This window comes from Thamnophis sirtalis, unplaced genomic scaffold, assembly GCF_051295495.1.
Source record: "Thamnophis sirtalis isolate CommonGarterSnake01/CBP01778 unplaced genomic scaffold, rThaSir2_p1.2 scaffold_2, whole genome shotgun sequence".
Classification (NCBI taxonomy): Eukaryota; Metazoa; Chordata; class Lepidosauria; order Squamata; family Natricidae; genus Thamnophis; species Thamnophis sirtalis.
The window spans coordinates 6,254,011-6,267,489 of NW_028261382.1; the positions used below are offsets into that span (position 1 = coordinate 6,254,011).

At 50.2% G+C, this 13,479-nt stretch overlaps 1 protein-coding gene across 2 annotated transcripts in view; it reads left to right on the forward strand.

Moving 5' to 3' along the window:
* TRIP4 (thyroid hormone receptor interactor 4) overlaps nucleotides 1-11,248 on the forward strand; it is a 39,125-nt gene extending 27,877 nt beyond the window's left edge. Inside the window, exons 12-13 of one of the 2 annotated variants that reach the window (XM_087704138.1) lie at nucleotides 8,253-8,355; nucleotides 10,962-11,248. In XM_087704138.1, the coding sequence (XP_087560264.1) occupies nucleotides 8,253-8,355; nucleotides 10,962-11,029 (171 nt within the window). In that variant the 3' untranslated portion in view covers nucleotides 11,030-11,248. The remainder of the gene's footprint in view (nucleotides 1-8,252; nucleotides 8,356-10,961) is intronic. The other variant, XM_087704139.1, reaches the window with a different exon arrangement.
* Nucleotides 11,249-13,479: the final 2,231 nt, after the last annotated feature.

Here is a 13,479-nt window from a genome sequence, read left to right on the forward strand (position 1 = left end):
TCTCGTTCTGTATCCTTTGCAGGCAGGTTTCAGGGTAGATCTGAAATCTCTCTCCTCTCTCTGTTGGTTTAACCAATTCAGCTTCCCTGAGTCAGGGAAATTGCTTTTCAAAGAAGGCTCCTGTCATCTTGGGGGAGGGGGGGTGTTGGCTGCTTTTTGATTATTTTCTTTAGAACAGAATAGAATTCTTTATTGGCCTAGTGTGATGGGACACACAAGGAATTTGTCTTTGGTGCAGATGCTCTCGGTGTACATACGTAAAGAAAAATAAAATAGAACGCATTCATCAAAAATCATAAGATACAACACTTAGTGATATGAATAGGTTACTAATAAGCAATCAAATCATACACACCTCGAGCCGAGGTGGCGCAGTGGGTAGAGTGCAGTACTGCAGGCCACTTCAGCTGACTGCTATCTGCAGTTCGGCGGTTCAAATCTCACCGGCTCAGGGTTGACTCAGCCTTCCATCCTTCCGAGGTGGGTGAAATGAGGACCCAGACTGTGGGGGCGATATGCTGACTCTGTAAACCGCTTAGAGAGGGCTGAAAGCCCTATGAAGCGGTATATAGGTCTAACTGCTATTGCTATACTAGGAAACAAATAAAGCAATATAAATTGTAAAGATTCAAGCAACATGGTTATAGTCATAAGTGGGAAGAGACAGATACTAGGAAGGATGAGAAGAATAATAGCAATACAGTCTTAGTAAATTATTCGACAGTGTTGTGGGAGTTTTAGTTGTTTAGCAGAGTGATGACAGACTCAAATCATTCCTCTGTAGAACTGAATCATCAGCTCTTTAGGCAGTTTGAGCTTCCTGAGTTGGCGCAGAAAGAACATTCTTTCTTGTGCTTTTTTGATGACATTTTTGATGTTAGGTGTCCCTTTTAGTCCATTTGAGATAGGATAGAACCTAGAAACCTGAAGGCCTCTACTGTTGATACTGTCTTGTCTAGTATTGTAAGAGGTGGTAGCATGGGAGGGTTTCTCCTAAAATCTACCACCATTTCTACGGTTATGAGTGTATTTAGTTCGGTTCACCCACGTAACACCTATCCTCCGCGAGCTGCACTGTCTGCCTATTGGTCTTCGGATACGCTTCAAGGCGCTAGTCGTCACTTATAAAGCCCTTCATGGTATTGGACCTGGGTACTTGAGAGACTGCCTGCTGCCAATTACCTCCGCTAGACCGATTAGATTCCACAGATTAGGCCTCCTCCGAATTCCATCCACCGGCCAGTGTCGACTGGCGACTACCCGGAGAAGAGCCTTCTCTGTGGCTGCTCCGACCCTTTGGAACGAACTCCCCGTGGAGATTCGAACCCTCACCACCCTCCAGGCCTTCCGCAAAGCCCTTAAAACCTGGCTATTCCGACAGGCCTGGGGCTAAAGAGCTGTTGCCCCCGTCTTGAATGGTATGACTGTTGTGTGTTTTTAAATTATGTATTGTTATGTATCGTTTATTTTTTATTTTTTGTCTGTAACCCCCCTTCCCTGATTTGATTTGTTAGCCGCCCTGAGTCCCCTTCGGGGGAAAAGGGCAGCATATAAATATAATAAATGAAATAAATGAATGAAGATAGTTCCGGTTGCACCACGAGGCTAGTTGTTCAACCTCCCGTCTGTATGCAGATGTGTCGTTGTCTCAAATGAGACCAATCACTGTTGTATCATCTGCAAACTTCAGTACTTTAACAGAGTTAAAAAAAAAAAACAGTGTAAAAAAAGAGTACCGGGAGCAACAGGGGGGGAATTGTTGGCCTTCCCAGAGGAAGGCAGACAAAACAGCCTTGGAAAAACTTCACTGAAGTTCTCTTCGCATAAGCAGACCCCCTCCATCAGTGACCTACCCACGATCCCCTCCACAGTCTGGGGTTTTCCGTTTCCTGCTCGAGTGGCTTTTGCATGAGATCCGTTTGTCGGTTTGGCGTTGTGTAAGGTTTCTCTGCCGTCTGACTCTGCGGCTCTCCAGGCCACATTAGATAATAAGGCAACACACAGCACGAACACAATAAGAGTCAAACCACAACACAGCAGCAGGTTCCATGTATTGGGGTAGGGGTAGTGGGGGTGGGGGGAGAGATCATCTGAGCCCAGCTCTGTAATCTCCAAAGGTTTCTGCAAGAGCCAAATATTCACTGTTCTCCGGAAGGCCTGGAAAGCAAAATGGGGAGGGGGCAGGGAGCTTCCTTGCCGGAGGGGGATAAGCTGTTCCAAAGCAGGGAGCTCGCTGTCACAAAGCACAAATACCTCCTCCTTTTGCACCGCCTGAGAAGTTCAGCAGATGTTTTTTTATTCCTTTCGGTTAGGTGGGCAATATTTACACAGATTAGGCACACTCTGAGATACCAGCCCCCCCCCCCAGTTCCTATTTGTTAGAACCCACCTCTCCCGGCCTCCATTTCCAGATGCCTGGGGTGGGGGAGCGGTAGGGGTAAGAAATTTGTTACACCCCACACCCTCTGTCCCGCGTAAACCTCTGAAACAAGAGCTTCCTCCCGCATGTGAATTCCGCAGCTTCTGCAAATGTGTGTTTTCGGCTCCTTGGGGGGAAGCAAGGATCCTCGTTTGGCCTTTGTTTCTGCAGCTGAAACTGCAAGCATCCCTCGGCCCGTGTTAGCAAGCAACTCCCTAAGGCAGGGGTCTCCAACCTTGGCAACTTTAAGACTGGTGGACTTCAACTCCCAGAATTCTGGGAGCTGGCTGAGGAATTCAGGAAGTCGAATTCCACAAGTCTTAAAGAAGTTGACAAGGTTGGAGACTCCCGCCCTAACGAACAGGGCGACCAGCCAGACTGGTTCATCAGCCGTGGATTGAATCCAAGTTCGGAGAGCTTTCCTGTCTTCCTTCAGGTCTGACTCCGGTTACATTGGAAGGTAACCAATTTCTATTGTCTCCAAACTATACTGTTAATGGCAGGGACTTCTGGGTGTTGTGGTTTCTTATTCCCGCTTTGGAGGACAGGTGTTCAGGGACAGGCCACTGCTGACTGGTGATTCCTTCTAGCCCCGTAAGAACGTTGCTCCTTATCCCTACATCAGGGGTGTCAAACTTGATTTCATTGAGGGACGCATCAGGGTTGTGTTTGGCCTTTGGGAGCCAGGGGGCATGGCCAGCTCAACGACACTCATCAAGGCTCCATTTTCTGCCGCGATGGCCTCCTGCAGCCCTCTGCCAGCGAAAATAGACCTTGGCGAGGCTTCATGAAGCCCTCCCAGGCTCCATTTTCTGCTGCGATGGCCTCTTGCAAACTTCTGCCAATGAAAGGAGACTTTGGTGAGGCCTCATGAAGCCCTCCCAGGCTCCATTTTCTGCTGCGATGGCCTCCTGCAGCCTTCTGCCAATGAAAGTAGACTTTGGCGAGGCCTCATGAAGCCCTCCGAGGCTCCGTTTCCTGCTGCGATGGCCTCCTGCAGCCTTCTGCCAATGAAAGGAGACTTTGGTGAGGCCTCATGAAGCCCTCCCAGGCTCCATTTTCTGCTGCGATGGCCTCCTGCAGCCTTCTGCTAATGAAAGTAGACTTTGGTGAGGCCTCATGAAGCCCTCCGAGGCTCCGTTTCCTGCTGCGACTGCCTCCTGCAGCCCTCTGCCAATGAAAGTAGACCTTGGCGAGGCCTCATGAAGCCCTCCAAGGTTCCGTTTCCTGCTGCGACTGCCTCCTGCAGCCCATGGCCAGTGAAAACAGAGCTGACAAAGGGCTGCGGGGGCCACCGAGGCCAAAAACGGAGCCCAGGAGGGCTTTGGGCAGCCGTCCTGAGCTCCGTTTTTGCTGGCAGATGTACCATGGGCCGGTCCTTCATTGTTCCCCTTGACACCCCTGCTCTACATTGTCTTTTGCCAATTCATCTTGCGATGCCGAAACAGGTGAAGAGCCTCTCGAGCGTCCTGTGGGGAGAAGCCACTGTCTCCTTCCCATTTCCCTTTTCAGGCAAGAGGCTAATAGATTAAACACCTCCCTGAAACGGCGGCATCGTCAAATCAGAGCCGCTCAACATCTTGACAATCAGCAGGCAGTTTATGTTAGAGAAATTGGATGGCAGAGCAAGCCAATTGGCTGTGTCCTGCTTCTCCAGCAAAGGGTACTCTTCTGCTTGGAAGCCTGTAACGATGCAAGTCTCTATTTATAACTTCCCCAATTTCAGCCGAAGGTGACGGATCAGCTGTTGGATTCATGCAGGCTTCCCTGCTGCTCTTAACGTCTGCTGGGTAAAGCCACGCAGATCGCTAAAAGGGCATTTCCTCCGCGGCCTCGGGAAGATCACCTTACGTGTGTCTTATTTGCCTTCAGAAGTTGTAGGCGCTACACCGGTGGAGGTTTTTAAGAAGAGCCTGGACAGACACTCTTAACAGATTAACCGAGTTGGAAGGGACCTTATAGGTCATCTAGTCCAGTGTTTGTCAACCTTAGGAACTTGAAGATGTCTGGACTTCAACTCCCAGAATTCCCCAGCCAGCGAATGCTGGCTGGGGAATTCTGGGAGTTGAAGTCCAGACATCTTCAAGTTCCCAAGGTTGACAAACACTGATCTAGTCCACCCCCCCCCCCTCCGGCTTAGACTTTAGGTATGCTAGAAGAAGGGACGGGGTGGCTCAGATGCTGAGCTTGTCGATCAGAGAGGTTGGCAGTTCGGCGGTTCGAATCCCTAGCGCCGCGTAACGGAGTGAGTTCCCCTTACTTGTCCCAGCTTCTGCCAACCTAGCACTGCGAAAGCACGTAAAAAATGCAAGTGGAAAAAATAGGGGCCACCTTTGGTGGGACGGTAACAGTGTTCTGTGCACCTTTGGCGTTGAGTCATGCCAGCCACATGACCACGGAGACGTCTTCGGATAGCGCTGGCTCTTTAGCTTTGAAACGGAGATGAGCATCGCCCCCTAGAGTCGGGAACAACTAGCACATATGTGCAAGGGGAACCTTTACCTTTACCTTCTGCTGGAAGAGGAGAGATTTGAGATTTATTAGATTTATATGCCACCCTTCTCCCAAGGACTCAGGGCAGCGTACAACAATTAAAAGAAACACGTGATATAAAAGTTTTAAAAAAAATTAAATGGAATATCCCAAACCCAATTAAAATTGACAATACATTTTTTAAAAAAAAAATCGAATTAAAATTAACAGCGATCAATACTGTATTTTGTTTGGTTCAGGCCAGGCTGGTTTGCTGGAAAAGCCAACTTTTTAGGGCGCGTCGGAAGGACCGGAGGTCGGGGATTATGCGAAGCTCCGGGGGCAGCTCATTCCAGAGGGAAGGCGCTCCCACAGAGAAAGCTCTCCCCTGGGGGTCGCTAGCCGACACTGTCTGGCCGACGGCACCCTGAGGAGGCCAACTCTGTGGGATCGCACTGGACGATGGGAGGCTACCGGTGGCAGTAGGTGGTCTCGCAGGTACCCTGGGCCTAAGCCATGGAGCGCTTTAAAGGTCATAAGGAGAACAGGATGGTTGTCTTTGAAATACCGATGTCCATCGTAATCATCTCTTTTGCTTTGGGTGTTTCTTCCGTTCATTCCTTGCTTTCATTTTATGTCCATGGTTTTCCTAGGGAGCAAAGCTCCATGATTCCAGTCCCATCTTGCCTCTGCAGAACCTCCCTTGATCCTAACTGAGAACTCCCGCCTTCCGCTGATAAGGGCCAGGGAGAGCCAGATAAGCCTGGGTACCTCTCCCAGGATCACCTCCTTTGCCCCCGTTCCAGCTCAAGGACCGGCTTTCTGGGCGGCGGTGAAGAGTGCAAAGGGAGTTCACATGAAGTGTGAGATGAAAGGCTAGTGAAGTAGCCTGGCGGGGGCTCTTTGCTTCTCCCCGTCAAAGCCGCCAAAACCACTTGCCTGTCCCGTTTTTATTATCTTCCAGCGGCAGATAGAAAGCCTTGACAGTCTCCAGGGGAGACGCGGCCCTCCTTCAAGAGCACAGCACAAGGGTGGTGCGCAACCTCAGCGGTTGAGGTGTGGCAAAGGAACGAAGCCCTTTGGGTCAGCCCGTCATTAATTAGCAGCGTTTCCGCCCCGTTCCTTTCTCACTTGTATCTGTATTTATTAGTTTGTCGAACATGTACGAGTTAACAAGTATAAGTATAAACATGGACATGAACAAGGGAAATGAACACAAATAAATGGGGACAGTAGGACAGGGACGGAAGGTACGCTGGTGCGCTTATGCACGCCCCCTTTACGGACCTCTTAGGAATGGGGTGAGGTCCACGGTAGACAGTTTGAGGTTGAAGCTGTGGGGGTTTGAGGCTGTAACAACAGAGTCAGGTAGGGCATTCCAGGCGTGGACCACTCTGTTGCTGAAGTCGCATTTTCTGCAATCGAGTTTGGAGCGGTTTACCTTGAGTTTGTATCGATTGTTTGCCCGTGTATTATTGAGGTTGAAGCTGACAGGTAGGACATTGTAGCGGACAATTTTGTGTACTACGCTCAGGTCAGACCGCAGGCGGCGCAGTTCCAGGTTGTTTCTTGCCTGGAAACTTTCTGACAATCCAAGCAGGGTGCCTTCTAGAAACACCACCAACCCCTCTCCCTCCCTCCTAACCCTGAATACCAGCAAGTCCTCGACGTACGATCACAACGGAGCCCCAAAGTTTTGTTCCCTGAGTGAGGCATTTCGTTCGGTGACTTTCGCCCCGTTTTGCGACCTTCCTTGCCATCGTTGTTAAGGGGATCGCTGCCGTGGTTAAGTCAGTCCCCCAGGGCTTGAGGGAATCTGGCTTCTGGCCGTTGACTTTGCTCGTCATGAGGTGGCAGACGGGGATCCCTTAACACACGGACACGGGCACTGCGACTGTCATAAACGTCAGTCAATTCCCACGTGTTTGAATTACGATCAGGGGATCAATGGTCGTGAGAGTGAAAAAAGCGGACATAAGTCCCCTTTTTCAATGCTGTTGTAACTTCGAATGGCCACTAAATGAACCTTTGCAAATCAGGGGGGTTATTTATAAAAACGAAAGGTGGTGGGATATTAATAAATAAAACCAGTCACGCATTTCCGTTGAGACATTATAGGCCCTGGGGGTTCTTACTTTTCACGCAGCTGGGTGCAGCAGCCATTTTGCCGCGAGGGAACGGCGGCTGAGAGAGAGAGAGAGAGAGATTCTCGTGACCACAAAACCAGCTGGGGGATTTCCCACTTCCCAGGTGCCGTATTTAGTTAAGAAAAACCCGCTACCCGGGGGGGGGGACCCTGGCTGCACCTGCCGCAGTGGGAGCTTGCGTGGACTTTGCTACCTTTGATGGAGGCTTAGATTTCGGCTTCTCTGTGCTTGGGTGGCGCCTCTCCGGATTGGAGAATAGGATGTGCGTTGTAATTGCAAGGGGAGCATAGACTAACGGAGCTACCTCGGGGAAATTGGAGGATTTGGGAAAACATAAAGGTAAAGGTTCCCCTCGCAGATACGTGCTAGTCGTTCCCGACTTTAGGGGGCGGTGCTCATCTCCGTTTCAAAGCCAAAGAGCCAGCGCTGTCCGAAGACGTCTCCGTGGTCATGTGGCCGGCATGACTCAACGCCGAAGGCCCACGGAACGCTATTACCTCCCCACCAAAGGTGGTCCCTATTTTTCTACTCGCATTTTTTACGTGCTCTCAAACTGCTAAGGTGGCAGAAGCTGGGACAAGTCACAGGAGCTCACTCCGTTATGCGGCGCTAGGGATTCGAACCGCCGACCTTTCTGGTCGACAAGCTCAGCGTCTTGGCCACTGAGCTATCCCGTTAAAAGGTGCCAGCTTAGACATTATTAGCCAACTTGGTGGCATCTTTGCCCTAGTTAGCTCCACCTGCTTCTCTCCAAAAAGACCCTTCTCTTCTCTTCGCCAGAAGCCCTGGGCTAATTCTGTCCCCTTTTGTAAGTTTGAAGAAGCTCAAAAGAAGGGAAGGGGGATGCGTAAAAAATCTCTCTCCTCCCTCCCAGGCTGTGATTTTCGCAGTGTAAAATCTCTCCCAAGGTTGATTCTAGCGCTGTTTTTTAGAACCGGCTGCCGGGATTTCTTTAACAGCGCAGTGTGGTTCCCTTTGATCTGGGTCTCCCTTTTGAAGAGATTTCAAGAGACCGGGGGGGGGGGGGGGGGAGGCTCTTCCCTGCCTTTGCGTTTCCACTTGCTTGGCAGTGCTTGAAACGTTTCCTCCCCTCAATTCGTGTGTGCTCTTCCCTCCGCGGGTCGTTCTCTTCCCTTAATTTATTGTGGCACCGATAACCTATTTGTAACGCTGCTGTTTCTGTTCTCTCCCCTTTCCCCCCCCCCCCCTTTCAGTATCCGCAGCTGAGCCAGGAGTCGGCTTCTCCATTTGTCTTCATCTGCTCTAACCCCCAGGAGATGGTTATTAAGTTTCCCATCAAGGGCAAACATAAACTCTGTAAGTAGCAGGTCTCTATTCCTGAAGGAGGGAGGGGGCTGGCAAAATGACCCTGGGAGAGCAGTGGGGTCTCCTTCCTTCCTTCCTTCCTTCCTTCCTTCCTTCTCATCTCTCCTTCCTTCCTTCTTTCCTTCCTTCCTACCTATCTACTTACCTACATTTCCTTCCTTCCCATCTCTCCTTCCTTCCTTCTCTTTCTTCCCATCTCTCCTTCCTTCCTTCCTTCCTTCCTTCCTTCCTTCCTTCCTTCCTTCCTTCCTTCTTACCTACCATTCCTTCCTTCCTTTCCATCTCTCCTTCCTTCCTTCTCTTTCTTCCCATCTCTCCTTCTTACCTACCTACCTTCCTTTCCTTCCTTCCTTCCCATCTCTCCTTCCTTCTCTTTCTTCCCATCTCTCTCTCCTTCCTTCCTTCCTTCCTTCCTTCCTTCCTTCCTTCCTTCTTACCTACCATTCCTTCCTTCCCATCTCTCCTTCCTTCTCTTTCTTCCCATCTCTCTCTCCTTCCTTCCTTCCTTCTTACCTACCATTCCTTCCTTCCCATCTCTCCTTCCTTCCTTCCTTCTCTTTCTTCCCATCTCTCTCTCCTTCCTTCCTTCCTTCCTTCTCCAACTTTTCTGATGCACAGATGAGCCAATCACTTTTCTTCTTCCTCCTCCTCCTCTTCTTCCTCCTCCTCCTCTCTTCTTCTTCTTCTACAACTTCTTCTACCCCTCCTCCTCTTCTTCTTCTGCCTCCTCCTCTCTTCTACTTCTCCTCCTCTTCTTCCTCCTCCTCCTTCTTTTTCTACTTCTATTCCTCCTATTCCTTCTCCTCTTCCTTCTCCTCCTCATCTTCCTCCTTCTCCTCTCTTCTTCTTCTTCTTCTTCTTCTTCTTCTTCTTCTACTACTACTACTACTACTACTACTACTTCCTCCTCTCTTCTACTTCCTCCTCCTCCTCTTCATATCTTCTTCCTCCTCATCTATTCTTCTCCTCCTCCACTCTTCTTCTTCCTCCTTCCTCCTCCTCCTCCTCCTCCTCCTCCTCCTCCTCCTCCTCCTTCTTCTTCTTCTTCTTCTTCTTCTTCTTCTTCTTCTTCTCCTCTTTCTCCTCTTCCTCTCTTCTTCTTCTTCTACTTCTTCCTCCTCCTCTCTGCCTTTGAACAGTTCCGAACGACATGATGAACAATGCTAGAAACAATCTCAGTAACTGCCGGTTTCCAATTTCCAAAGAGGGGCTGTTTCTCCCTTCGCATCTCCAGCACGTTTGCATGGCGAAATCCGTGGCCCTTTGTTCTGAGCCCTCAAAGCAGCCAAATTCCTCGGCAATCCGCAAAAAATATCACCCTACCCTGAGTTGGAAGCAGGGAGGTTTTTTAAAAATACGGAGTCTGAGGTGTTAAATGAACATTGGAGGGCATCTTGGGTTGATGATATTGTTCCTTTTTCCTTCTTTCTTCTGTCGGCCGAACCTGCTGCAGGCATTCCCCGCCCTGCCATTATATTATTGTAGTCACACACACACACAAAAAACGTGCATGGTAAAAAAAAATCACCCTGGCCAGATCCACCGTTTGGAAATAGCATTTCTATCTCTGCAGCCGACTGTTGTTTGCAGTAGACACACTGGTACGTGTGACTCGACGTGCCTTGGTTTCCTGACATCCACAGCGGCTTTGTCTCACGAAGCAGAGAGCCTGTTTGTTGCAAGAGCCGATCGGGCAACTGTGACGGCGACACAAACCCTGAACAGGAATGCGCCCGGCCAATCTTGATGCCGCTTATTTGCTCGAGTCGTGACTGTGTGGCGTGTGCCTCTCTCCTTGGGAGGGCAACTTTCTCCCTTCCGGAGTCCAAGTCTTGTCTGTTTCTATCAGTCGTGATGGTTTTTCCCTCGCCTCCCGGAGGGCTCGGTTGGCTTCTGACAGGAAGGGTCCCTAGCAAGCTGTTGACAAATATTCCTGGCTCGGTTTTAGACAGGGGGCCAAGGACGGTTGCTTAAGGCAGGTGGGGAAAAGAAAAATAACAGCCAGCATTGGAAAGTCTTAGCGCATGTCTAGCATAGTACTTGAGAGACCGCCTCCTGCCGATTACCTCCCACAGACCCATTCGATCCCACAGATTAGGCCTCCTCCGTATTCCATCTGCCAGCCAATGTCGGCTGGCGGCTACTCGGAGGAGGGCCTTCTCTGTGGCTGCCCCGGCCCTTTGGAACGAGCTCCCCGTGGAGATTCGGACCCTCTCCACCCTTCAGGCCTTCCGGACGGCCGTGAAGACCTGGCTGTCCCAGCAAGCCTGGGGTTGAGTTCCCCCCCCCCTCTACTCGAATTTGCTGTGTCTGTTGTGCTTTTAAGTTGTTCGTATTGTCTTGATTGTTTTTGTCTTACTTTTTGTAATTTCCCCTCCCTTGGCTTTTGTTCAGCCATCCTGAGTCCCTCCGGGGAATAGGGCGGCCTACAAATTGAATAAAATCCAAAAGGGGAAGGCCGGCCGCGAAGGGTGTGGACTAAGGCCTGTTCTGTGCCTTCCCCACCTCACCACACTCTTCCTCCTGCAGGGAAATATCTGCCCACATTTACAGGGCGGCATATAAATCGAATAAACCTCAAACCTCTCTTTTTTCAGGGAAGCTGGATTCCAAGATTCACCAGGGAGCGAAGAAAGGGTTAATGAAGCAAAAAATAGCTGCCTGAGTTCCCAAAGCCTCCTCTTCCTCCTCTACTACAATCCCCATCGTACTCGCCCGACAAAACGGATCTCTGGCAGAGGTTTCAGGAGTGGCAGCCCCAGGAGGGCTGATGAGTAAGCACCAGCACTTAGGAACTCAAGGGTTTGAAGCAGAAGAAAACAAAGAAGGAAATTGCTGTTATCTTGCATCATTATAATCACAGACAATATATGTGTGTGTGTGTTGTGTGTGTGCGCTGTGTTGTTTGTGACCAAAGGGGAGTCCTTGGAGAGGGTGGCATTAGGCCTCAGTATCTTCCCCCAGGGCCTGGAGGGATTATCTTAGATTGGCTGGATACTTGGGGTCAGGGGTGGGCTTCAAAAATTTTAGCAAGGGGTTCTCTGCCCGGTTGCTAGGCGGGTGTGGCCATGGTGGGCATGGCCTAGTTGGAATCCTCTACCATAGCAGGGAGGAGGGGGGTGTTTTTGCCCTCCCCAGGCTCTGGAGGCTCCGGGAGGGCAAAAATGGCCTCCCCAGGCTCTGGAGGACCTCTGGAGCCTCCAGAGCCTGGGGAAGTTCCCGAACTTCCGGTAAGCCCGTTTTGTGCCCTCCTCAAACCTTCATGTGCGCCCTGCACTTATCTGCATCCAACACGCGCCATGTGGGGCAGTGGTGGGGTTCGATTTATTTTACTACCGGGTCGTGAGCACGTACACACACATGCGCAGAAGCATCCGGGCAGGTGGGCGGAGCCTCCCGCCACCACTACCAGTTTGCCCGATCTGGGGCGAACCGGAACAAACCCACCTCTGGTGTGGGAGCTCCTGGGAGGGGAAGGGAGGGGTGGGCGGGGCCAGCCAGTAGTAGGATTTGGGAGTTCTCTGAACTGCACAGAATCTTAGCTAGAGGTTGTCCCGAGCCCCTGCGAACCCCCCGCAGCCCCACCATTGCTTGGGGTCCTCCTCGGGTGACAGCTTCCCCCCTTTTCCTAACCCTAACTCCCTAGCCATTTTGGCTGGAGAATTCTGGGAGTTGAAGTCCACAGGCCTTAAAAGTTGCCAAGGTTAGACCCCTCGAATTGCAGCAGCTGAAGAGCATGGATTTGGGAAGGCTTCGGGAGTTCATGCCCTAAAAATTTACGGACGGGGAATTTTTCACCTGCTTCTCTGCCTTATTTGGCTTCCTCTTTGACACCATCATCTTCCTTTCTTTCTTGCTGGGAAGCCAGTTTGCCAAGCGAACCACATCGTGGCTCACAACAGCACCTGGCTTGGGAAAGATGTGCCAGAATTGTACAAAGCACCAGCCAGAATTGCTTGCCGAGCAACAGAGTCCAGTTTGCCTTTCTACTAACCGTATTTTTCGGAGTATAAGACACACCCTTTTTCCCTCAAAAAAAGAGGCTGAAAATCCGGGTGCGCCTTATACACTGAATACAGCATTTTTTGCTTCCCGAACCCCCCTCCCCCTTTCACCAAAATGGCCATGCAGAGCCTCTAGGAAGCTTTCAGAGTAGTCCTGGAGGTTGGGGAGGGCAGAAATGAGTGAAAAACGGGCCGGTTTTTTGCTCAGTTTTGCCCCCACCCAGCACCCATGAGCACTCTATAAGCCATCTAAAGACTATGCATGCCCTTTTTTTGAAGGGAAAAAAACAGGCCCGTATTTGTGAAAAACGGCTTGTTTTTTGCTCGTTTTTTTGGGGGGGGGCACTTCTCAGGAGCAGTCTACAAGCTTCCTAAAGGCTATTCATGCCCTTTAAAAAAAACAAAAAAAAATCCCAGCCGTTTTCATGAAAAATAGCCCGTTTTTGTGAGGTCTGCAGAGTGCAAATTTATTTATTTTTTAATTTGCCTCTTCAAAATCTTTGTACGTCTTATACTCTGAAAAATACAGTACGAATTTACGAAGTGGGACTAAGGTCAAGAGGGTGGCGGGGGGGGGGCTGTCTCCCTGACTCTTCTCCTGTTCCTAATCCGACACCTCTCCTTATATGACTTGCTTTTACTCACATAAGCACACCACCCGTGCCCATGGGCGCATCCACAGAGGAGCAGGAAGACCCACCTGAGGGTGGCTTTGTGGGTACGTGTTGAAATGCCCTGCGCTGCAGGTGGAAAAGTACATTCCATTCCCTCTCTTTAACCGATTCTCAGTGTGTTCTGTAAGAGATTGAAGCGTCGATATACTGTGGTTTGTTCCTTAGCCCAGGATCCTTGCGATACGTTGGGATTGCAACTTCCAATTCCGAAAGTCAGTTGGGAAGCAGGGAGTTGGCGCGTGTGTGAGGAGGGGTGTGGCAGGCTGGGAACGATGGGTCAAGGGCTGAGTGATGTGGGTTTTTTTTAAGAGTTTTATTATTTTTTAGTTACAAAAATAAACATTCCATCTTTCCTTATGTGTCGTTTGGGTACAGACACCTCTGTGCAACATCGTTCTTCTTTTGCCACATCTTTACATTCATACTGACATTATTCC